The sequence below is a fragment of the Hirundo rustica genome, chromosome 1 (genome assembly GCF_015227805.2).
Source record: "Hirundo rustica isolate bHirRus1 chromosome 1, bHirRus1.pri.v3, whole genome shotgun sequence".
Classification (NCBI taxonomy): domain Eukaryota; kingdom Metazoa; phylum Chordata; class Aves; order Passeriformes; family Hirundinidae; genus Hirundo; species Hirundo rustica.
This window is the reverse complement of record NC_053450.1, coordinates 106,506,159-106,529,636: the sequence shown is the minus strand read 5'-3', so window position 1 is coordinate 106,529,636 and position 23,478 is coordinate 106,506,159. Positions and strand designations below refer to the sequence as shown.

Sequence of the window (23,478 nt, the reverse complement as noted above, 5' to 3'; positions counted from 1 at the left end):
AACAAAAACCCAAAATGAAGAAGACACTAACTTTTAAAAAAAGATATTCTTTCAAATAAAACCATTGTTTTGTAGGGGTTTTTCCATGTGATGTTGGAACAGAATGTTTGTAGGTGGCTGGATTTTTACTTGAATTCTTACTTTTGTCTGTACCACTAAAGACTTCAGAATGAAAATGGGGGGGTTTTTATCCCCTACATAATCTATTAAAAATGTTAAGCAAATGCTTTTCTTCTGCTTGGGTTTTTAGAAGTGTGTGTATTTACATCCCAGCTTTCTGTTCTGATGGAATTCCTTGTTTTTATTTTTGTTGTTGTAACAGGTACTGGCTTTGGAATTAGTCAGTCAAGTAGATTGTCATCATCAGTCAGTGCCATGCGAGTTCTGAACACAGGTTCTGACGTGGAAGAGGCAGTAGCAGATGCTTTGGTAAGAATCTCACACTTACCTTGTGTAGGGTACAGGCTCTTAAGTGTTTGGTTCCTGTACATTAAGCATGCAGAAGAACTTGTCATTTGTTGTTTCATTGGCTTCTTGGAAAAAAAAAAAAAAAAAAAAGAAACTGAGTTGCTGGGGCTGCAAGTATTGGAATTTGCATTCCCTACGGAAGTTTTAAGTTTTAAGAAGCATCCTTTTTTTTAATGGCAGACAGGGAAACAGCCTTGGATTGTTGTGTTGGAGTGGCCCAAGGAGCCACTTGAGCAGGTAGAACTAACCAGCAGTTTCTCAGAAGCCAGAAAAACTTCAGGATAGGTTGAAGGTTTGTTAGCGCTGGGAATGATGACTGCTAAAGCTCTCTGCTTACCAAAAACATGGGTGCCATTTAAAGTTTTTCTGTCTGACAGCAGGTGAGATCGATGCTGAGGAGAGAAAGTGATGGTTGGGCAGCCAAGCTCCACACAGCCACTCTCTCTCTCCCCCACCCCTGGTGTCAGAGAGAGAATCAGGAGGGTAAAATCCAGAAAATCGTGGGTTGAGTTTACATTAGCAAGATGAAATCCTTGGTTAATTTAAAATAGTGGTGCTATGAATCAAATACATTTTTATCAATTATTGTATGCTATTTGCATTTCATTAAATACTTGTAAGTACCTGTTTTCTAGTTACCAGAATGCTTTAAAGAAATTGTTTTTTCACTGGTTTAAGAAAAACGGTTATTTTGAAAGTTAGCACTTTCAAAAACCTACAAATTAGACTCTAAATTACAGTCAGATATAACTGAATAGAGAGAAACAAAATTTAAAAATCTGAAGAACTCTGTCATATTCTTAGTATGACTATTTATTGATTTCTTAGTTAGTACTTTTTTCTTGACATACTGGTTTAAAATTTGTGTGCCTTTACTGGCATAGAGATCAGAATTATCTGTGAAATCTTGCCTAAGAAGTCATGGTGAAGTTGAGTGTATTTTCTCCTTTCAGTTATTACAAATTTGCAAAATGTTTTCAGCATTAATGGTGAATGCTGGTTTGTAAACTGGAAGTCAGTCTGGATTTTGGGATGAGGAACAATAGAAAATTTTCCATGGAACATGGAAATTATCTGCTTATAAGTGGAAAGCCTGTGCTATTATAGTCCTGTCCACACAGGGGGGACAGGTGCTTCACAAAGAGTATCTTTAATACTGTTAGCAGCCTCCTACATTTCAATTTTGCTGGGCAAATTATGTAGTAAGAATAAAGTTGAAGAGAAAGTCATGTTTCCAATGACTGCTCTTGAGGCTTGAATGTGTCCTGCTTTGGTGAAGCAATAAAGCTTCTCCAGAGAAACTGGTCTGCATTACCTGGATCCAAAATACCATGATGCTGCTAGAAATGTTAGAGGAAAATCAGTTTGTATATTTTAACTAGAGTCTGACATTGCAAAGAAGGATCAAGAACTGCAACATTTTATTATTGTAGTACTTGGGTGCCTGGTTCCTTGCCATGCTCAGGTTGTCCTCCAGTGGCTCCATTTAGACAGAAATCTGGTAATAAACACCCTTATTGTTTTATCATAGACTGAAAATTCATACTCACAATGGTATTTTAAAAGGTAGAATGAAGAGTCCTGACATATGTAATATAAATATAAAAATATTCCAGATTGTGTTACTCTTTTTTATTTTATGAAAAATGCTTCACCAGTTTTAGTGGTGGTGAAGCCAAAGAAGTCAGTCTTCTGCCTAATAGCTGTTTTGAATATTGCTGTATAAAATGCACTAATGGAAATCTTTACATATTTTTATGTTGTTTACTTTAGTACCGTCCTTTGCATTTCAGATGCATTTATTGAAAAACCTCTTTTTCCTTACGGTGTCTCTTTCCCAAAACACGTAACATCTGATTTTTCCCTTCAGTTGTTCTCTTATGCATGTATGTATGCTCGTTCTGTTGACAATAAGCCTGCTTGTTACCTCTTGATTAGTTTGTGATTAGTATTGTGATATCCTTTAAGTTATTCCATGGTTAAAAATGAGAACCCTGTGCAAATGGCTGGGGTAATTAAGGGGAACATGATCACTTACACTACTGCTTCTTTTAGTATATAACGAAACTGGGTTTCTAGATGCTAACTTCAGCCCCAGAGTTTGAATGGTAAGAGCTGTTTTGCAGAGGTGTGTGGTTTTTTTCATTTTAGGATAAATAGCTTTTTTTCTCCTCTGACCTTTGGTATGTTGTGTTATGTTTTGTTGGCTTGTTTTTTATTTTAGGGGATTTGGGATTTTTGCATTATATAGTCAGGTCTTTTTGTGGAACATTGACTGTAATTGTTGCAGTGACAAAATTTAGATATTAAATTTCAACAAATAGTCCAAATCAAGGTTTTGTACTTGAGTAACAATTGACTGTATGTGTTAATTTTGTGCAAATTCAAATATCACTGCATAAGATAGAAAGATTTTGACAGAGAAGTCTTTGTGACCAACCCACCCGTGATATGTAAAATTTTCCTGGAAATGGAAGCTTAGCAAACTACTCCTTGACAATGTGTGATACGTAATCAGACACAGGGAGCTAAGAGCAAGATTTACAGTAAGACTATATGTTGTCCAGTGGCAGGGAGTTTATTACTCGCAGTGCTGTAATGCCTTACCTTCCTGTTCTCAATTTCTGTTTCTTTTCAAAAATTTACTGCTAACAGCTCTTAGGAGACATACGGACTAAGGTATAGAAACTATTTTTCTTCTTCAATAGTTTAATATTTTGCTATTAACATGTTTGATACAAAATGAGTTAAAATGTCAAAATATATGTAGACCTCTGATTCTTAAATTCTGTAACGTAGATAAAGCTATGAAGTGAAATAACTAACTTGAAACAGTCTTTTGTCACCCTACTGTGCAATTTTATGGGTTCTTGAAAGAAGACCTCAAGTGTTTTCTCAAACACTTCTCTGTGTTTGCTTTGGGTTTATACTTGGAATACTATGTAAGCCGTACTTCAAAATATTTCCGTCTCCTTGGTTTGACCTGCTGAATGGTTGGAGCCATTTGTCACTGCAGGGAGTAGGGGTCACACCGGTTATTTAAACCGTTGATCTTTTGACCCACTATGGGTAGGCTGTATTATCTCTTTGAGAATCAGTGCTGATCTGGGGTGTCTCTGTACAACAGAAGAAGCCCGTGCGAAGAAGATATGAATCGTATGGGATGTACTCAGATGATGATGCCAACAGTGATGCATCAAGTGCCTGTTCGGAAAGATCCTACAGCTCCAGGAACGGGAGCATACCGACGTACATGAGGCAGACAGAAGATGTGGCTGAGGTCCTGAACCGCTGTGCCAGCACCAACTGGTCAGAGAGGAAAGAAGGCCTTCTAGGCCTGCAGAACTTGCTAAAGAACCAGAGAACTCTAAGGTACGATGACATCTTGTTTCCATGTTGTTGGGAGGCAGAGGGTGTCTTTGAGAGTTAAGATGGGGGAAAGAACCTGGCTATTAGGGTATCTTTATATACTAGTGGGTGTAGGGAATTCAGAACTGAGAATTCTTGCAATACAGAAGGTTCATTAAGATGCTTCCATCTGCTATGAATGGAAGGCCCTTTTTTTTTTTTTTTTTTTTTTTTTTGGCTATAATTTGGGGGGTATTTATTCAGAAGAGATGGTTTACTACTCACTACTAAGAACACCTTTTTCAGTATCCTCTCTGTTACAAAAGTATGGTATAATATGAGACAGTTTAAAGAGACATTTAAAGTCTCATTTTAGATGAAAGCTATTAGATTTTTACATATGTCTTGAACAAAATGGTTTCTTCTACTTAATTTAATAGATTATTTGATTCAGTATTTACTCTTGATTTCACTGACCACTATGCATTAGTGGTAGCAGAACTAGCAAGGGAGTTGACTAATGTCTTGTCGTTTTGACAGTCGTGTTGAATTGAAAAGATTGTGTGAGATCTTCACAAGAATGTTTGCTGATCCTCACAGTAAGGTATGTGTAGGTTTTTCTTATTTTCAGTAAATGTCTGAAAACATAAATTAAAAGAAAGGCAGTTATGGTAAATTACGTCAGTGATATTTGCATATGTAAAATTTCACATGCAAAAGTAGTTAATGGTATCAGATTTCAATTAATTTCATCTGGCGTTTTGAACAAGATAATTTCCCCCTTTTCCTGCAGGATCGTGGCAATAAAATGAAGGTTAATGTCAAATAAAATGCATTGAAGCAGTTCAGCAGTTTGTGCTCAAAATCTGTGTTTTTGAACAACAAGAAGTTGTTGTTTACAGAGGCCACTTCAACACAAGTATAGATTTTCTCTCAATTAGAAAAAAAAGGCTCTGTGGTAGTTTAAATTACAAGTAAAGTTGTCTTACTAAATCATACCTAATCAGATAAGCTATGCCAAACGTGTACTTATTTATTTTCCAGGGTATTTTGTATTATTGTAAGCTTATGATGTCTTCTATGAATTTCGTAGATAAGGCTGACAGTTGAGGCTGGTGAATAATTTTTACATCACTTTTTTAATATTCCATAAGGAGACTGTACTTTGATATAAAAGAAAAGGTGATGTTTTACTCAGTTTTTCTTAGGTAAAGACTCAGTATGGATGATATAACAAAGAAAACAATGCTTCTGTTTTCTAAGACCACTAAAATATTTTTTAAGTGAGTTACTTTACATGGTAGTATTTTTACCGTTTTTGTGGGAGGTGGGTTACTAGTACAGCTTGATTAAATGTCACAATTTCTCATAGCAGAAGGAATGCAGGTAAGTAAGGAGCCTAATAAATGCAATAATGTAAAAAATAAACCCACATAACTATATATGTCATTGAATTATGGGCATGTTTGGAAGAAGTGGTATCTTTTATGTTGAGTATAACATGTCCCACTCTGTGTCCATATTTTGGAATTGATAAAATTACAAAGATGAATTCATAACAGGGTAATATTTCAGAAGTATTGACTTTTCCCAGAAGAATCCTGAAAACTACTTTGTTTACACTATACATTTTACATATTTTTAAGTTTTCCTTATTACTGCAATGGAAAATTAAATTCAGAGTGAGGAGAGTTCTTGACAGGTTAACTTAGTGTTCATCTGTCCTCTTTATTTTTCCTGTTGGAAGAAGTAATTTAGCTGCTATCTCTGACACAACGTATTTTGGAAATAACTTGCATTACAGGCAGCAGCATGGTAGTAATAAAGCTGATCACATACTGCAGAAATCCAGAAGAAAATACTAAACCAAGCAGTTAAAAAGGAGAAAACATTACATAAAAAGTCAAAGCAGAGAAAAGAATATTAAGTATTGAAATATTGCTGGAATATCTACTTTTTAAATGAAGAAATGACCAAATAGTTAATAGCAGCTTGGTTTAATTTTGCTTGTTGTGTAGTAATTAATATTGCAGCATTATAATCAATGTGCCAGAGCTAGATTTTTGTGTAGCTTGGGAGCCAGGGAGGGGTGATGAAAATGTTCTCAACTAACATTGAATGCTTCAGAAGAGCAATTTACCTTTTAAATAAGCCTTTAAAAATGTTGCATTGACTTATTCTAGTTGACTGTTCTGTTTACTGGCCACTGTGATATGAAATAATGTTGCTTCAAGTTTGAAAATTTGGCCTGTGTTGTAACAGGTACAGCTGTTCCAGTCACTGAAACCTTGCCTGTTTTTTGGTGTTGCAAAACTATTAGTAGTTATCAATATGTTATCAGGAGAACCCTTTATGAGTTTGTGAGCTGTAATTTATTTTTTCTTTCAATCACACACATACGTCTACATAAATCTCATCTTAGACTCTACTCAGGTGTCTGTAGGAGTTATTCTGTCATCGCTTTTGCGGGGTTTTATAAGGTTTACTTTAACATGCTATCTGTATGGAGGGAGTTACATAGAATAAGAGAGTAATAATATTTGGAGGAGAAAATGGGAGAATGACTTAAAGGACATGCCAAGGGCTTATTTTAAAAATACATTGGGTATCCCAATAAAATTACTTAAATTTGTCATAGAAGTTTTAAAGTACCTTTTTTGTTTTATTTTTGTTTATATTCCATACAGGAACTTTGTATTGATGGCCACTAATTTGTGTGTTTTTATCTTTTTCCCTTTTTTGTTGTTTTGTTTTGTTCTGTTTTTGTTTCGTTTTGCATGCTGTCCCCTGTGTTGGAACTCTCTTTAGAGAGTAAGTTGGTTCAATATTTGTTGGAAGCCTAACCTTACTTGCATGGATGTGCAATTAACCCCTTTTCTCTATTTTTCTTCCCCAAAGAGTTCATGCAGTGTCAAGCCTTTTGCAACCATAAAATGCTATAAACAATTAGTAAAATGTGTGGTAAAGTTTCGAGATGTGCTTTATCTACTGATTAACTGACATTGTTTGGTTATGCATTCCTGCTTTATATTGTGGTGGTTGGCACATCTGAAATAATTCACTTTAGGCGTAGATCACTTACAGTTATTTCCATATCTGTTTATTTTTTCCACTGTCAAATTATTATGAACTTCAACTTTAGATGGTTGATTTCAGAATTTTAGTTTGTGTCATAAAATTGGAAACTGCAATTTTTGCAGTATCCACGTACATTCTTCAACATGTAGGTGTTTGAGTTCCATTTTCCATTCCAAATTCATCCTTTACCTTAAATGCTCTTTCAGCCTTCTTAAATTCTTCATGCTGAGACAAAATGATATAGTTAGTATTTTTTTAAATGCAGCAAAATTACTCAACTTATTTTTCTCTAGACATTCTCTGTGGTAAATCTAAAATGGAACAAAGCTTGAAAACAAAGCTGAGTCCTCTGTTATTTGTATTTTCAACAGCTAAAATGTCAGCACAGGATCTTCAGAGTACTTTTGCCATAGTGAGTCATAGTTCACTGTATAATGATTTCAGTTTAAGCCACTTTACATGTTTGAAGTGTCATAAGTCCATATTACTCCATCAAGTCAGAGCTTGTAACCAGTTTGTTCGGCCTTTCATGTTTTAATGGAAAAGGCATGTGTGTCAGTGTCTGCAAACTCAAAGAAGCAGGTGCAGGTTTAAATTCTGCTGAGCTGTGTAGTTCAATTTGAGGGATTTTGTGAGATACTGCCACACACACACACAATGTAATCTTTATAGCACCAGAATTTGTTTTTTTGTTTGCCTAAGTATATTTTCCCATTACTTTAGAGCTGTGAAAGCCAAAGACATCATATTACAATACAGAAAGTACACATTGGTTTGGTTTTCCCTCTGTCTTATAACTGTAGCTACTGCTTGTGAATCCACAAAATTATGTATTGTTTCAGTTTAGCCTGAGACAGAAGATGTTTCCAGTCCAACACATAAAAGCCTTGTCCCACTGCTGGCAGGGTAATTTTGAAACCTCAGACTTGCATATAGATCTACAAAGACAGCACAGAAGTTTGCAACTATTTTCCCCCAATTTTTAATGTAATTTGTCCCAAAAGGGAAGTTAATTAAAGCAGCTATTCCTGATGGGCTTAACATTGAGTAGGGATTTCTATTGTTTTGTTTGTAACACAGATTTTCAGTATTTAAGGTATCTATTAAAACTTTTTCCAAAGTCTTCAGTAGATCCTGAAAGAATCATAAAATACGTCATTAAAAGGGAACCTCAAGGATGATCTGGTCCAACCTTTCTTGATAAAATGAAGTTGAATGTATTTTTTATTTCTCATGTAAATTTGTAGGCACTTCTTTAAGAGATACTTGTGTGGATTTTGTCCACTTTATGGTGTGAATTTGCTTTCCGTGACTCGACGGTCAATATGAAAAGCAATCATATTTCCTCAGTGAAGTGGGCGTGCGGCTGCACATGCCAGCTCCTCCTTCCTTGCATCAGTGCTGTGGAAGAAGTCTGCTTCCATGGCCTAGTGTGTGCAGCCCTGTGTGGTGTGATTACAATTTGGGGTTTTCCACTCTCACAGAAGCAGCAGAATTTGGTTTAATGACAAGGCAGGTCAGCTGCAGGAGGGTACGGGGTTCCAGCCCTTGCTCTGCACCAGCCACTTTTAGCCTTGCACCCATGTCATAAATACTCAGGAGGCAATACCTGCCCAACTCTCTTTGCACCACAGCAGTACTTCTGTGTCCAGCTCTGTGCTGGAGCATGTACTGGGAAGGAACCTTTTTCAGCCCAAACACCCATTGTTCTTGTCAGAGAAACAGGAAACCCATGGGCCACAAAAATATAGAGGGTATACATCCTGATTTCACTCTTAGGTCTGGAAAAAAAACTTAAAATGAGTGAGATATAGTAAAAGGAGCTCCTTAGACAAAGTTGCCTACTTGTCAGACCCTCTTTGACCCCTTCCCTCCAAAAAGCCCTTCTTCCTGGTGTGAGTCTGATAAAATACATGGTTTTGGTTCTTTTGGTTTTGGTTGGTTTTTTATTTTGTATTGTTTTTAACCTAAGCAGTCTTTTCAACATTATTTGTTGAAAAGAAGACAATGGATATTATATTTTAAAACAATGGAAGTAGTTCTGTGTTTTAAACACCTGCCGATCTGAAATCTGTTGTGGCTTTTTTCCCCTACTGTGGTGAATAATCTTGTGTTGGGATACCTGCAATAGTAGAAGAAGCTTGTTCTGTTCCACAAGTATTTTATGTAAAGGAACTGGCCAGCTGTCATGATTTTGCAGTATTTAGTAATGCAGATATTTACAATTAATATTTTGCTAAAGAATTGTCGCAGCTTTTTTGGTTTTAAAGAGAAAGTGTTTTTGTAGTCTTTGAGGAATATGACAAATCAACTTAATGACAGAGCTTGAAAGGGTTAAAAAAAAAGTTTTACTGGAAAAAATTGCGGTTGCGCCAGCCATCACAGTAAGCATTCCTTTTCTTGACAAAACTGCATGGAATACCTAATTGTCAAACTTCTTCAGAAGTCGGCTAACATTTCCAGTGTACTCTTATATCAAAATCCAATGAAAAAGCAAGGCAGATTTCTTTCTTTTCCTTTCTTTTTTTCTTTTTCTCCCGCTTGGCTGCAAAACACTGCCTTTCTCTGCCTCTGATTCCCTTACTGCTTTCTTCGTTTGTAAGTTCAGCATACGTCAGTGTCCTTTCCTCTTTTGCCCCATCCTACCCTCTTTCCATCTTCTGCCTTTTAGGTGTTCAGTATGTTTTTGGAGACACTGGTCGACTTCATCCAGGTCCATAAAGAAGATCTGCAGGACTGGCTGTTTGTACTGCTGACACAGCTGTTGAAAAAAATGGGCGCTGATTTGCTTGGGTCTGTACAAGCAAAAGTTCAGAAGGCACTTGATGTCACAAGGTAATGAACTCTTCAAAAAGGGTTCAATAACAGTCATTAGCAATTTTCAAGGGTTTTGCTGCTTTGTTGTTGTTGTGCTGTTTGATTTATGGAAAAATGCACAGCTCATAGCAGGCCTTGAAACTTTAGTGTAAACCTTGTTGCTTCAGCATTTTGGTTTCATAAAATGACTCTTATTTGAAAGGGTTTGAGTCTTCAGTGCTGAACAATTAATATGATACTGCTTACCTGATTGTAAAATCAGGCACTTCTGAGCAGTGTATGTTTGTTGTCTCGCATTGTGTTCAGTGATGCAGAAATCGTGTTTGAACATCTTTATTTTGCTGTGAAAGTTTCACTGGAATATTCTGTGTTATCATTAACTTTTCAGGAGTTTTATGCTAATAATGGACCTGCTTTCTTCCCGTCCTTCTCCCCAGGCTCCACTAATAGCCTGATTTAGAGTCAGAATTCTAGCATATCATAATTATATCATTCCCCATTAGCTGCATTATCTGTTCTAGCTGTAATTGCTTCATAGCAGGAATTCCTTAAATCTTGTCCCTAACATGCCAGGGAAATGTTTCTGAAAGGTCAATACAGTGGCAATTGGTAGCAATTTCATCTTTACTAAGAAGGGTGAGGGCTTATTTGGTGCCTCTCAACAGTTCTTAGAAGAAAATTTAACGTAACTTAACATTATTTTGTTTGTTTACAGGGAATCTTTTCCAAATGACCTCCAGTTCAGTATTTTAATGAGATTTACTGTTGACCAGACCCAAACTCCTAGTCTGAAGGTAAGAATTCTTAGGCTCGCTTTGCAAAGCAGAAATCGTCATTAATAGAAATTTGCTTGTCTTAATTTTTTAATTTGGACTGTTGTTTTTGTTTTGTGTAAAAACAAAATTAAAAAAAAGGTTTTCAATTAGTGGATTTTGTTTTTATAAACTTTCAGACAGTCAAGCCAGCACTGCAGGACCAGCTGCGCTCTTTTTGGAGCTCAAAGGTTTTTGTCTGAATTACTGTCTTTATTCTTAACCCTATGTGAAACTCTTACAGTGTTACCAATAATTTTTATTTGAATGCATTGTATGCTGCTACTAACCTTTGCGGGAAACTCCAAGCATGCAGATGCTCAGTTTTAAACATGACACTAGTATGAAAATGTTTGCTGCAAGAGAGATCTAATAAAAACACAGTGCAGTAAAAATGAGCAACAAAAATGTGGCTGCCTAACATCAAGCTGGTTATGCAAACTCACTCTGTCAATTCTTTTCTAATTTTATGTTTGTGATTTCCCATACTTTTTTCCCTAGTTCATATATATTTTTCCTGTGTTCAGCCTGATAGGCCTTGAGTTATTTTAAATAATTCTAATATTAATGTGAACTTGAGTCACTATATTAAAAATCAGCTCCTTCTGTGGTGCATTCTACTTTTCTGAAAGCTGTGTGTAGCTTTATGATGACATACATTTTTATTTAAGAATCTGTAGTCTGTAGACCTGCCAGCACATCTGAAAAGTAAAAATGTGTTCTGTAGTACATTTACGGTTCCAAAGAGTGTTGATTTTAGAATTTAGAACAAATACATCAAATCCTAAGAAGATTTATAAGTGATGAGAATGGGGAAATAACAAGCATATGATAACTGGCATCTTCTGCTCTATCCTGCACGAACTATTTTTACTTCGTTTGATACTGCACAAGAATATGACTTTTCCAGAGTTATGTTGAACCTAAAGTCACATGAATATGCCTTTTTTGTCTACAATACAGTAAAACTTACATTTTTAAGCTTTTGAGGACAGTTGATACGTTGACCACTGTTGCTTCGTAGAGCTGTGTTAAAAAGGGACTGCTGTCATTTATTGAAGACAGCAAATGAGGTAGTAACAATCAGTTTGTTGTTTAAATGAATCCTTGGAACAAATTGAGATTGGTTTTATTTTACTTGGTTTTCCTCCCCAGGAAGGTGAATTTGATGGTTGAGGTGTTCCTTTTTCCATACAGTAGTGTGTAGCTCTTAAAAGTGTATCAAGCACATTTCAAAGCTGAGAGTGTAGATTTGGAACAAGATATGGACTCCTACTAGGCTGAGTTGGGACTACATTTAAAATTATTCCCTAAATGGCCTAGAAGGAATTCACAAATATGAAATACTTGATGGGAAGACAGTCTGAAAATAATTTTGAGAGAGAATTCTGAAATCAAGAGGCCAGTAAAAGTTATCTCCATAGAAGAACACCTGTTAGTCTGAAGCAAAATCAAGAGTATTTCAAATGAATTTTTGGGACAGTAAATTATGTTACTATTTAAGAGAAGGTAAGGTTTTTTCCCAAAAGAAAGTGGAAGGTGGAAAGTGGAATCTGCCCCCTACTTCCTTTTTATGTGGTTACTACAACTTCAGGATTCAGACAGTAAAGTTACTGCCCACAGATCGGAATATCTATTTAATATCCACATTATTGAGTATTTTGCCTAAATCCCATCTTCAGTGCACCCAGATAGAATAATTGATATAATCAGTTGAATAATTGATGTGATCAAAACCCCCAGAATAATTGATAATCCTAGAGGGCTACTCCAATTCTTGAAGTCTTGAGCTTTTGTTCTTTGATAAATGATTATCTCATTGCTTTTTTTTTCTAGGCATAGTGAGAAACAGCATTTACTGTGACAGGAAAAAGTCAGAGAAGGGATTTTCAGCATCCCTAAAATAGGGATAGAAGGAGGGATGGTAGATCAGAAATTTGAGCCATGTAACAATTCCCTTCTGTAAATGACTCTTTCCTCTGGTTTTCACTTGATAGTAGTAAATAATCATGATGCTTTGGAGTGAACTGTCATTGTCATTCTTACACTTGGACAGCTAAGTCTCAGACAATAATACTTGAGCTTTTGGAGTGGCCGCAGAGGTAGCTGGGCAGTAAGAAGACCAACCATAGAGAAGATAGAACTCTACTGAGGATGAAGCTTAGTGTACTGTGCTCTATCTGTCATACTTCTGCAATCATTTTACCCTTATGTGTGGTGAATTCCTTAGAGTTTAGAGGTGCCAGAGGTATGTGTCTGTTTTGGTCAAATGTTAGGATGGGCATAGGAGTCAAATGTTCTAGGTGGGATATAATCTATTTAGCTTATTTTTGCAGATGCAAAACATACAGTTTCCAAAGGATGGATATTGTCCTGAAACACACTTGCAATCATCACTTCATTTTTCTTGGGTTTCATATCAACTCAGCATCAGTGAAGATTTGATTTAAGCATTGTGACCAAACTTCTTTACTTTGAAAATGCTGATTTGTTGACAAAAGTTTTTGCCACAGTTGATCAGATGATTTTTTTTTTTTTAACCTACATCAATATTAAAATTTCTGAATTTAAAAGATCCTGCGTAACACAGATTTGTAACTATGAGAGAACCGTCGAAAATTTATCTTTAGTCTATATTTTAGTCATTTGGTTATAAAATGGCACAGGCAATCTCTTACAAGTATTCAGTAACTTAGAGACAGATGCCTTGGATGTGGCACTCTGAAAGTGACAGTATTGAACAACTTCATAGAGAGCGGTTTCAACTTAACAGCAAATATTCATTGTAAGAATTCTGGAGATGCTTTCACTGCAGTCCAAAAATATTTCTCTCAGATTAAATGGATTGTTGAAGACTGAAATAGATCATTGAAGATGTTAGCCTTTTTATTTCTAAATTTCAAATCTGTATGTAGTTACTGGAAATACTGGCAAAGATACCTCTAAAGTAGATTTGCTGCTCTTACGGAATTTCACTTCAGCGTGGGAGTTTCAATCTGTAATGATACTGGCCCATTGTATCTGACCACAGAAAGGTGTAGCCCTTCCAGAATCTCTTATCTCAAAAACAATTAGTAAAAAATGGGGTTTTTTTCAAAATAGCTGTCAAACTTAGCTTTGGGCATCTGTTTCACTGTGAAAAGCTCTATTAGTAAGAACTCCTTCCATTCATCTTCTGTGCAGTGCTGTTCTGTCTGAGAGCCTCCATCTTTGCAGCAGTCTGTGCAGGTTCCTCAGGAAGTGATTCAAACACTAAATAATCCTGCTCTCTCAGATACAGTACTCCGGAGTCTCTTCATTGGGAGAAATGCCTCTGGGTGTTCTAAGTGTTACAGTCCTTAACAGCAACCTTTTCAAGTCTTAGATTTATTTAAATCCTCAGCAGTCAAATGTAGTGGTGTCACAATGGTTTCCCTACATATTCTAGAAATGTCAGCTATTGCCTTGAATTTGGAATGCCATGTGGTCCGAGGTTTTTTGCTGCACAGATGTTTGTGGCTTGTTTTTTTCCCTTGGAAAATAGCTAGCAAATATTGTGCATATGTGGATATTGATCTACATAAGAGGAAAGCCTTCAGCTGCTGCTTGGTATAACTTCAGAGAAATTGAGTTTTAACAGCTGTTTTGAAAATGAAATATTCATTATTAATCCTTATATGTGTGCCAGTGTTTCTTGAGTTTTTAATAGCTTGCGAGTTTCATAACCAAGAGAAATTTCTAAGTAGCTTTGCTCAGAACAGTTGTACTACAAGCCATGAACAACCAGAAACACACCCTTTTTCTCTCTGGTTATGATGGACATAGGTCTCTCCCTCCTGGTAGGTATTTTTGGTTCATGATAATTACTAGTGGAAATAAAAGCAGCTAAATCTGATAGATGGTCTAAATAAATGTCCACAACTTTCCTTGACAGATTGGGTGACAAATTTCTGTGGCAGTAGGAGATGAGGAAGTAAATATTTTAGACATATACAGGCGTAATAGCCCTTTTCCCAAAACTGTGCAGTGGTGCAGTATTGGACAAACCAGAGAGAGACTGCGGTCTGGGATGTGCAAAACAGGGATTCTGCATAAGGAGTAAAACAAGTTTGTGGAGTAAGAGAAGGATCAGATAAATGAGGGAGTACAGGAGGTTTCCTGTCCTCCGGATAAATCCATGTCTCTGTCATCTAAATATATTCAAAGTGTGCGTGTGACCTGTCTTAAGTCTTTCCTAAAAATTCTATTCCATACATTTTTAGTATTTAATGGAAAGCCTCTGGCTTATTTCCCAAGACTGTGACTGCTTAACCTGATGTTTCATGAAAAAGCACTGAGTGTTAACTATCTGGTAGGAGCTAGTAAGAAGTGATCATTGGTTCATCAGATGAGGTTCATTTTTCATTTTAGTACTTGAAAAACTTTCTTAATAATTCTGAATGATTTTTTTTTAAATATAAGCTTCTGCATATGCAGTGATTTATGTCTTTACTTGCTAGTAGTGAAATGTAAGCTTTCTATGAGTATTTGAATTTCTGTGGAATAACTTCCTTTTTTAAATACTAAATCCAGTTGGAAATTGTTTTATTGCAAAAAAAATTTATATTAATGCTGAAAATGTGTAGTTTAATTGGAAAAAGAAAAAATTATTTTAGGGAATGAACACTACTCTGTGAGCTCAGTTGTTCTTGCAGCACACCATTTTTATTGTCCACCTCACTCTGTTTCTCTTTGCAGGTCAAAGTTGCAATCCTAAAATACATAGAAACTCTTGCACAGCAGATGGATCCAGGAGATTTTGTAAATTCAAGTGAAACTAGGTTAGCAGTGTCTCGAATCATCACCTGGACCACAGAACCTAAAAGCTCAGATGTTAGGAAGGTATGTCTGTTAATGTGTCCTTACAATTGCAAAACATTCCAGGTAATTAAGAATATTTAAGTAAAAAAATTAAATTAATATCCTGAAACTCTCCATTACCGTTGTGTTTTTATATATGTTAATACGTTGAGATTCTGTTTCAAAATTTATCGTTCTCCATTGCAAGTTCTATCTAGTGCTAAAATCTCTTTAGTGGCCATTTTTTGTACAGTTTTAATATTACTTCAGAGACCACCCCCTGTGATACTAAGTAGCACATTCATAGCAGGAGTGAGTTGGTAAATTTGGTAGCAAACTCAGTCTAATCTCCGTTGGATTTTCTAGAGTCCTCTTTTTTAACAACAGGCAGGTAGATAGCTGTTGAGCCTTACACAAAGAAGGTTTGTGCTTTGATAAGGTAGTATCATAGGCTTTTTCATCTAATACTGCACTTGCAGTGCAAACCTCCCTTTTCCACATAATGATCTGATGTGAAAATTAACATTTGTGAACTACATTGATCTAGCAGGGGTACAAAAAAACCATAAGAAATGTACTAGTGCAGTCTTTGGAAAAGTTTTCTAAACAGTATTTCAGCTTGTAGAAAGCAAAAAATCTCTTCATTTTATTTGCAGTTTGATGAAATAGAGTTTTGTTGTTCTGATGGTTATAGGTCATGCTGTGTAGCTGCTATTTCCAGCATGTTAACATTACAAAGATGTTGTACTTTTTATGGTTTATCAGTGCAAGTGTCTATGACACAGAAAACTAACTCATCTTTTTCCTGTCTATTTCTGCAGTTTGAAAAGCTGCAACAATTCATTTGTTGAGATTTGTTTTGTTACTTTCAATTAAGTTTGAGTTTTGGCAGCTTCATCTTTTCTGGGAAAGAGCAACTTTCTTTGTTTAGGAAGGATTTGGGAGAGAATAGTAGGAGCTATCTTACAAAATTTAATGTGAAAAAAATAAAAATAACTTACAAGACTTACTGGTTTGTAATACATAATAATGAAAAAACCCCAGGATTTTTATGTTGGAGGTAATGTTTTAGTCATTCACTTCTCGTATAACTTCATGAGTTTGAGAAAACAGTAACAGATTACACCCAAGGAATTTTCTTGCCTGGGTGTCATGTTCTATTAACATATAAAAGATCATAAAACAGGAGGAGAATTGAAGCAGCACTATCTTCTAAATCAGTGACGTTTTAGTACTAAGACACGTGGCAAACTGTCTTATCTGATGGTTCATAATTCTAATAAGCATTTTTATGCCAATAAGTAACTGAATCATGGAAAGAATTACCTGCGGGTTTAATCATCTGGAACACCTTAATTACATACATTTTTGGATTTTTTTCTTTCCATAACACAGCTCTTTGAGGCAACTAACTGCAAAAATCCCTTAACTCTTGAGAATAAAATTCTGCCAATAAGAAATCAAAAGAGTTGTTTTGACAGTCTCAAATGTTTAATTCTCTTAACAGTCTTCTCAACCTGCTGTCACAGCCTTTTTAATGTATTTCGTTTAATAAGCTTTATAGCACTTAGTGTGATTTCTTTAAATTAAAGGCTTTTTCTAAGTAATTTCTGTGTAATTCATGGGTTTGATTTTTTCCTTATCAGAAACAGTTCCAGTGCTAAGTATTATGAAAAATCCTAGTTTATTAGTCTGAAATTGGGCACTCTTAGTTCAGTGACGTGGGACTTCTTTCTGGAAAGTAAAATTGTATTTCAGAACTTAGATTTCTTCAAAGATTAGAATGCTTCTGGAAGGAGTTTGATTCTACTCTTAGAAATTTTCTAAGAAGACAGCAAAACCGAAGAAGTATTTCTAATCCTTATTTCTAATCCTGCTCTTTTAAAGATTATCTCTATGTGAGTGAATTATAATCTCAGGCGAGACCTTATGCTGGGGAGAATAAAAACCTCCAAATACTCTAAAATACAGGTTTCTTTGGCAAGGAAGAAAGAGAGAAAATAGATAACTGCATTGAAAACCTTCTGCACATCAGTATCAATTTTGATACTTTAGGCAGAGCTTCATTTTAGGCAGACTTGATGGTATCAGTTTGTATCCTGACACAATCCTGGACTGCCTATTGTGTTCTCTTAATGCAGCTTAAATAGACACAGTATTAAGGAGTGGAGACTGGCTAACCAGACAGAAAAATTAATGTGGTGATTCCCAAACCTCTGCTCAGCTGCTGGGTTTGTCTTGGTTTTGCTTTGTGTCAATTTTGATAAAAAGACTGACCATTAAAAATGACAAGGACAAGAGAAACATCAGACAGTTTGCAGAGGACATTCAGGGTGATCACTTGAAGGGAAGGCTATCAAAGGGAGAAGGAAATAAAAGTTAAAGAAAACAAGCAGTCACGAGTATGCAAAGATAATTTGTGGCAATCTGACATGCTAGGATTTCTGTTGTTGAACTTAATACTGAGATGTTTGCAGGTATGTGTGCTCATACCTTGGCTTTCAACTTTTAATTAAAAAAGGCTACAGTTCATTGCTCTGGAAGCAAAAGGAGGGAAATAAATGTCTAAAAGAATTTTCTAAACTACTTGCTTGGAGTGTATTGGTAGTTAAGCAAGCTATCATTCTGTCTAGCATGAGGCACTGGTTCGCTCCAGTGCATGGCAGACCTTGATGGTGGGTTGTATAAACCACACGTAGTTGGTTAATCTTACAACCACAGTCTTTTGCTGCAAAGAAGTCATTCTGGAGAACTTCCTCCACTTCTTTGCACTTGTTGGTTTAGTTACTGTGTTGTCAGATTTGTTCACTATCTGGTAAATCTGTCAAACTGTACAAACAATACTTAAGTCATTCAATCAACAATTCCTGTAATAGAGGGAATCCAACTATTGTGTAATCTACTGTGTTGCTTTGTCAGTAGAGAGAGCTCTTTTTTTATTGAGGTAAAAAAAAAACCCAACATGTGTAAAACATGCTGTAGGATGGAGGTGATGGTGAATATGAACTGATTAAATTTAGAGTATGGGAGGTGACATCCAGTATAAACTACTCCACAGTTTTCATCTTCAGATTATGTAGTCAGCTAAATTTCATTACCCATTATGTTTGCTTACCTTTGAGAAAGATTAAAGGAAGCAGAGGCAAGGTTAACCAACTAGCTTGGCTGTAGTAAGTTATAAGGAGTATCAAGTGCTGTGATCACTACTGTCTCATTCCAGATTAGAGTATCTTGTTTGGTTGGGTTTGTTTTAATTTCTACAGTGCTAACTAGTCCTTTTCAAGCAAGTGTGTTACCATCTGTAATTACCACTTGCAGAACTCAGTAGAAAGGATCACATACTTGCTCCTGCCTGGTGTGTTTTGTTTCTCTCTCTGAATTTTTTCAGCTTCCCAAACCCTTAAAGCCATTTTGCAAATTCCTTTTTTTCTTTTTTTTCTGAGTAAGGATGTGGGACTAGGGGGGTTGGAAATCACATTTCTGAAAGAATGCTTGTTACAATGATAGTTGTGTGCCTGAATGTATCAAAATCGGAACTATTACCAGCAAATATGAATTGCTTTTGTTCATATCTGTTAACATCTTTATTCAAGCTTGATCAAGACTTAAGTCACATTTCGTGATTACGACTCATTACAGCATCTTCTGCTGATAAAATTACTTTGAAACTCTAATTAATGTCTTCAGTTTGTGTTTTCTTTTTGTAGGCTGCACAGTCAGTGCTGATTTCCCTTTTTGAGCTCAACACTCCAGAGTTTACAATGCTGTTGGGTGCTTTACCAAAAACATTTCAGGATGGAGCCACAAAGCTTCTCCATAATCATCTCCGGAATACAGGCAACAGTGGTCAGGTATCCACACTTCTGTTACTATTCTTTTGAAGTGACTGTGTAGAAACCTATCTCAGTTGCACTTTATGGAATGCCTTACTTTTTCCTCTAGAGTTAGTTTCTAAGTCTGTGTTGCTTCCAAGTGACTTAATAGGTTTGAATGTGCTTCCTAAAAGTAGTTTACCTTGTACTTTCTGATTTCAGAGTTACACAGGATTGAAGTTACTAGTAATGGGTTAGACAATTCAGGAATTTACTTGAAGCTCTTTAAATGCTTCTGAGCACCAGAAGATAAATATAATAATATAATAAGTTAAAAGGAAGCTTTTAGTCCTACTAGAGTATCTTTTCTCACCTCTTCTCCTCCAGGGATCGATGGGAAGTCCTTTAACAAGACCTACTCCACGCTCTCCAGCAAGCTGGTCAAGTCCTCTCACTTCCCCAACCAATACATCACAGAACACTTTGTCACCAAGGTAATGCAGGCTGGTGGTGTTACAATTCCACATCTAAGGCTTTTATAACACATTGTCCAAAGATGAAAGCATGGGCAAAATTTTGCACAAAATGGCAGATGCTCAGAAATAATCCCCCTTTCTCCATAGAATGACAGTGAACTGCTCAGCCTCCCTGAAGGGTCTGACAGGCTGGCCTGAGGTGGGAAAGGGCTGTACATCTTGGAAAGCAAATGGGTTAGCAAGGGAATGAACCAAAGTGTGCTTCCCTAACAAGTGTTAGGATATGTCGTCTGATGTCATGATTTAACCGCAGTTGACAACTAAGCATCACACAGCCACTCAGTATCCCTGTGGTGGGATACAGGGAACAATCAGAATATAGAAGAGAGAAAACTGAGATAAAGACAATTTATTAGGTAAAGCTTTTAAAGCTGCATGTCCAAGCAGCATGGAATTCACTACTTCCAGTGGGGATCCACTCCTATGTTAACAACCCTGTTTCCAGCACAAATCCAAAGCATAGCCTCATACCAGCTACTGTGAGGAAAGTTAAGTCTATTCCAGCCAAAATCAACACACTGTGTCATCAAACCAGATTTCATATTAGGGAGACAAAATAAGTAATATTTTACAAACGTTTTTATAGTAATGATCTTGTCAGCAAAGTAGACTTTGTAATTTAGCTTTTATCAGTCATCTTGCTGCTGAGTTTTATCAGCATTCCATACTTTAGGACTTTTTTCAGAGTGTGAGGATGGTGTAAAAGTTCCTGTCATTTCACTTTCAGCAGAATAAAACAGAGCAAAAGAAGTTTTGTTTCTTCAGGCAGGTGCTGGTACCTAATGTAGCTTTTCCCATAGCTACTTTCAGTGCTTTCTGTGTCAGTGTTAATACGCTTATTAAGACCTACCTTAACGCAGTTTTGTATTGTGAGGAGACAGCTTTCTTAATGTATTTCAAGAAAAGTAATAATGGTAGTAATATTTCCTGAGTCTCTGTAGTTACCTGCTAATGTGATTTAAAAATACCGAATCACAAATCAGTCTTAATCCCTGTGTCCTCTGTGGTCCACAGTGCATTTGACTATGACACTGAAAACATGAATTCTGAAGATATTTACAGCTCTCTTCGTGGAGTCACTGAAGCCATTCAGAATTTCAGTTTTCGTAGTCAGGAAGATATGAATGAGCCTGTAAAACGAGATGCTAAAAAAGACGATGGCGATTCCGTGAGTATTTCGACCCAGTCCATATTGGTATCAGCAAACTAAGCCAGTCTGATTGATTACAAATGGGAAAGCATCTGTTTCAAGAGGTTTATATTCTTCTTAAATTGGACATTTCCCCTGAATTACTTCAGAGCTTTAGAAAAATATATTCCTAGTCTTGAACGACATTTTGACAATATAAATGCTGATTTTAAGTAGCACTGTCTGTTTAACATGTTAGCAGTTTAAAAACCAGTGATCTTGCAAAACAGCTGGAGTAAAGCTTTTGAAAAGTTTGCACCCTAATATAGGATTTTCTGCATGTTCCGTTTTCTTTTATTTTATTGTGTAAAAAAACCTGTGGGCTGTTAAGTGCTACATGCAATATTTAAGAATTCAGTTTCTATGGAACTTTAGGTTTAAGATTTGTTGAACTTGCCACATATGAATATGTTTAAATGTGTTTTTAATTATTTTGCATCAGACTTGGAAAATAAAATACAACTGTTTGTGGGTTTTGATTTTTTTTTTTTTTTTTTGGAAAACATACACTTTTCCTTTTTTGTTTTTATTTTTGTTTGGTTTTTTCTAAGGAAAGCAAAGTTTAGGGAACTAAGACTTCTTATTCAAACGCTAGTTTGAAAATTCTAAGGATTTTGAAAATTGTTAAGTTTTTGCTACATAAATGGATTAGTACTGAAGTTAATTGAAAGGTGGAGTGTATTTCACATGCTCACGTGATACTTCCTCTCGTGCAGATTTGCAGTGCTTCTGGAATGGTGGACATGCGAGCGGGAAGCGGTGTGAGCGATACCGGTCGGACAGCTCTGGATAACAAAACGTCATTACTCAACACCATGCCTCCCCACTCCTCACCACGCTCACGAGATTACAACCCATACAATTATTCTGATGGCATCAGTCCCTTTAATAAATCTGCTTTGAAAGAAGCCATGTTTGATGATGATGCAGAGCAGTTTCCCGATGGTAAGGTTCAGATTACTTTCTGTGCTGGAAGAAAAATTATGAGATTTTTCTATCTTAGAGTTCAGTTTCTGAAGTTAGTATTAGGATTACTTATATCACTTCCTTGAGAGGTTTTTACAAATGCTGTATTTTGAATTAGTTTATTTTTTAGTCATCTCTTTGAGTTACATTGTTGGATTACCTGGGATTTGTAGAGACTAAGGGTAAAAGTGAAGGAAATGCTGATCTATGTTGTATACTTCTGGTAGCACATCCTGTAGAAGTATTGCCAGTATAAATTTACTTATCAGGTTGTTTTATGATTGAAATTCAAAGTGGGAGGGTGGAGAAAAGATTTACAGAAAGGAAGTAAAACTGGATTAAGCCAGTTTGGGAACTAGGTGAAAGATTAAGTATTTTGTTAGTAATATATTTGTATTTGAAACATGACATTGGCATTTTCTATTGACTAAACATTCTTTTTAAATGAAACAAAACAAACCAGCTTTTTACCCAGGAGGTGGTTCATCTAGTCCATGTAAATCTAGGAATATGGATTGCTGTTTTGTAGGCTTCCAGATCTTCTTTGTGATATTTCTCCTTATATCTTTGGGTAATTTTTTATATCTGTATGTTAAGAAGGTTCCAAAGTACCACTACTATCATTATTTTAATAAATAGTCAGCGATTCTCATAATCTGGTATTCACTGTTGTTCAGCTATAGATTAAGTTTTTAAGTAAACACTTTCTTCATAGCAAGGGACAAACTAATCATCTCCTTTCTACCTGTTTTGCTTTTGTCAGTCTGCCAAATGTGTTACAGAAACTGCTGAAAAACGAGATTTTTTTTTGACATGGTGTTTTATTTGCCTATTCTATAAGCTGGCTTTAAGTTTGCATTAAATTCAAACCAAATTCAAGTAGCTGCATTTTTCATTTCTTTTCTTACATATCATGATGAAGCATATATATAGCAAAATATTAACTTCGGAAGAAGATGGAGTGAAAAGCACAGTTTTACAAATCATGTCATGTACATACTGATAATTAAATAGCTTTGCCGTCCACATACAGAGCCAGGTTACATTTGAGATTCTGTATTAAGGGTTCTTGTTTTACATGGGAGAAGCCTCCTTCTACCTTCTGACAACTTATTTTTGGGTATTGCATTAAACCAGATGCAGTATATGCTGTGCCAGCATGATGCAGTTTTGTAACAACTCATGACTGGCTGGAATGATGCATCCCTATCCAGTATTAGTTTGTCCTGGTTGGAAGAGTAGTGTAATGCATTATTTAGTTCTGCTCTTTAATGGATCTTGATGAAGTACTTGCTTTCATTCCTGTGTTGTTCACCCTTGGTATTTCGTTATATCACGTACATTCTGTCATTTGTGTGTTAGCTTTCAAATTTCATCTGGGATTATTTATAAAAAGTCTGCAAGAGAAAAGGTACTTGGCAAAGTACTTTGTGCCTACAGCTCCTCTGTTGTGAGTTACACACTTTCCCCATAAACCTGAAGGGCTCGTTTGACATTAGATATCATTTTTTGGAAACTCCACAGAATTGCTGCCTGTTCCTGACACAAAATTATGTTAGTACTGGATTCCCAGCTATCCTGTTATGCATTACTGACAGAAAGATGTGGAAATACAAGGCTAGATGGGAAAACCA

The 23,478-nt window shown here is 36.0% G+C and overlaps 1 protein-coding gene across 45 annotated transcripts in view; it reads left to right on the top strand.

The window, feature by feature from the left end:
- Window positions 1-23,478, top strand: part of CLASP2 (cytoplasmic linker associated protein 2) — a 144,452-nt gene that overhangs the window by 110,377 nt on the left and 10,597 nt on the right. For 16 of the 45 annotated variants that reach the window (XM_058423275.1, XM_058423242.1, XM_058423231.1 and 13 more), the window contains 12 exons: window positions 323-429; window positions 3,124-3,147; window positions 3,596-3,840; window positions 4,357-4,420; window positions 9,566-9,729; window positions 10,427-10,505; window positions 10,664-10,714; window positions 15,240-15,383; window positions 19,049-19,192; window positions 19,541-19,647; window positions 20,704-20,857; window positions 21,595-21,823. In XM_058423275.1, the coding sequence (XP_058279258.1) occupies window positions 323-429; window positions 3,124-3,147; window positions 3,596-3,840; window positions 4,357-4,420; window positions 9,566-9,729; window positions 10,427-10,505; window positions 10,664-10,714; window positions 15,240-15,383; window positions 19,049-19,192; window positions 19,541-19,647; window positions 20,704-20,857; window positions 21,595-21,823 (1,512 nt within the window). The remainder of the gene's footprint in view (window positions 1-322; window positions 430-3,123; window positions 3,148-3,595; window positions 3,841-4,356; window positions 4,421-9,565; window positions 9,730-10,426; window positions 10,506-10,663; window positions 10,715-15,239; window positions 15,384-19,048; window positions 19,193-19,540; window positions 19,648-20,703; window positions 20,858-21,594; window positions 21,824-23,478) is intronic. The other 29 variants (XM_040078765.2, XM_040078522.2, XM_058423232.1 and 26 more) reach the window with 3 other exon arrangements.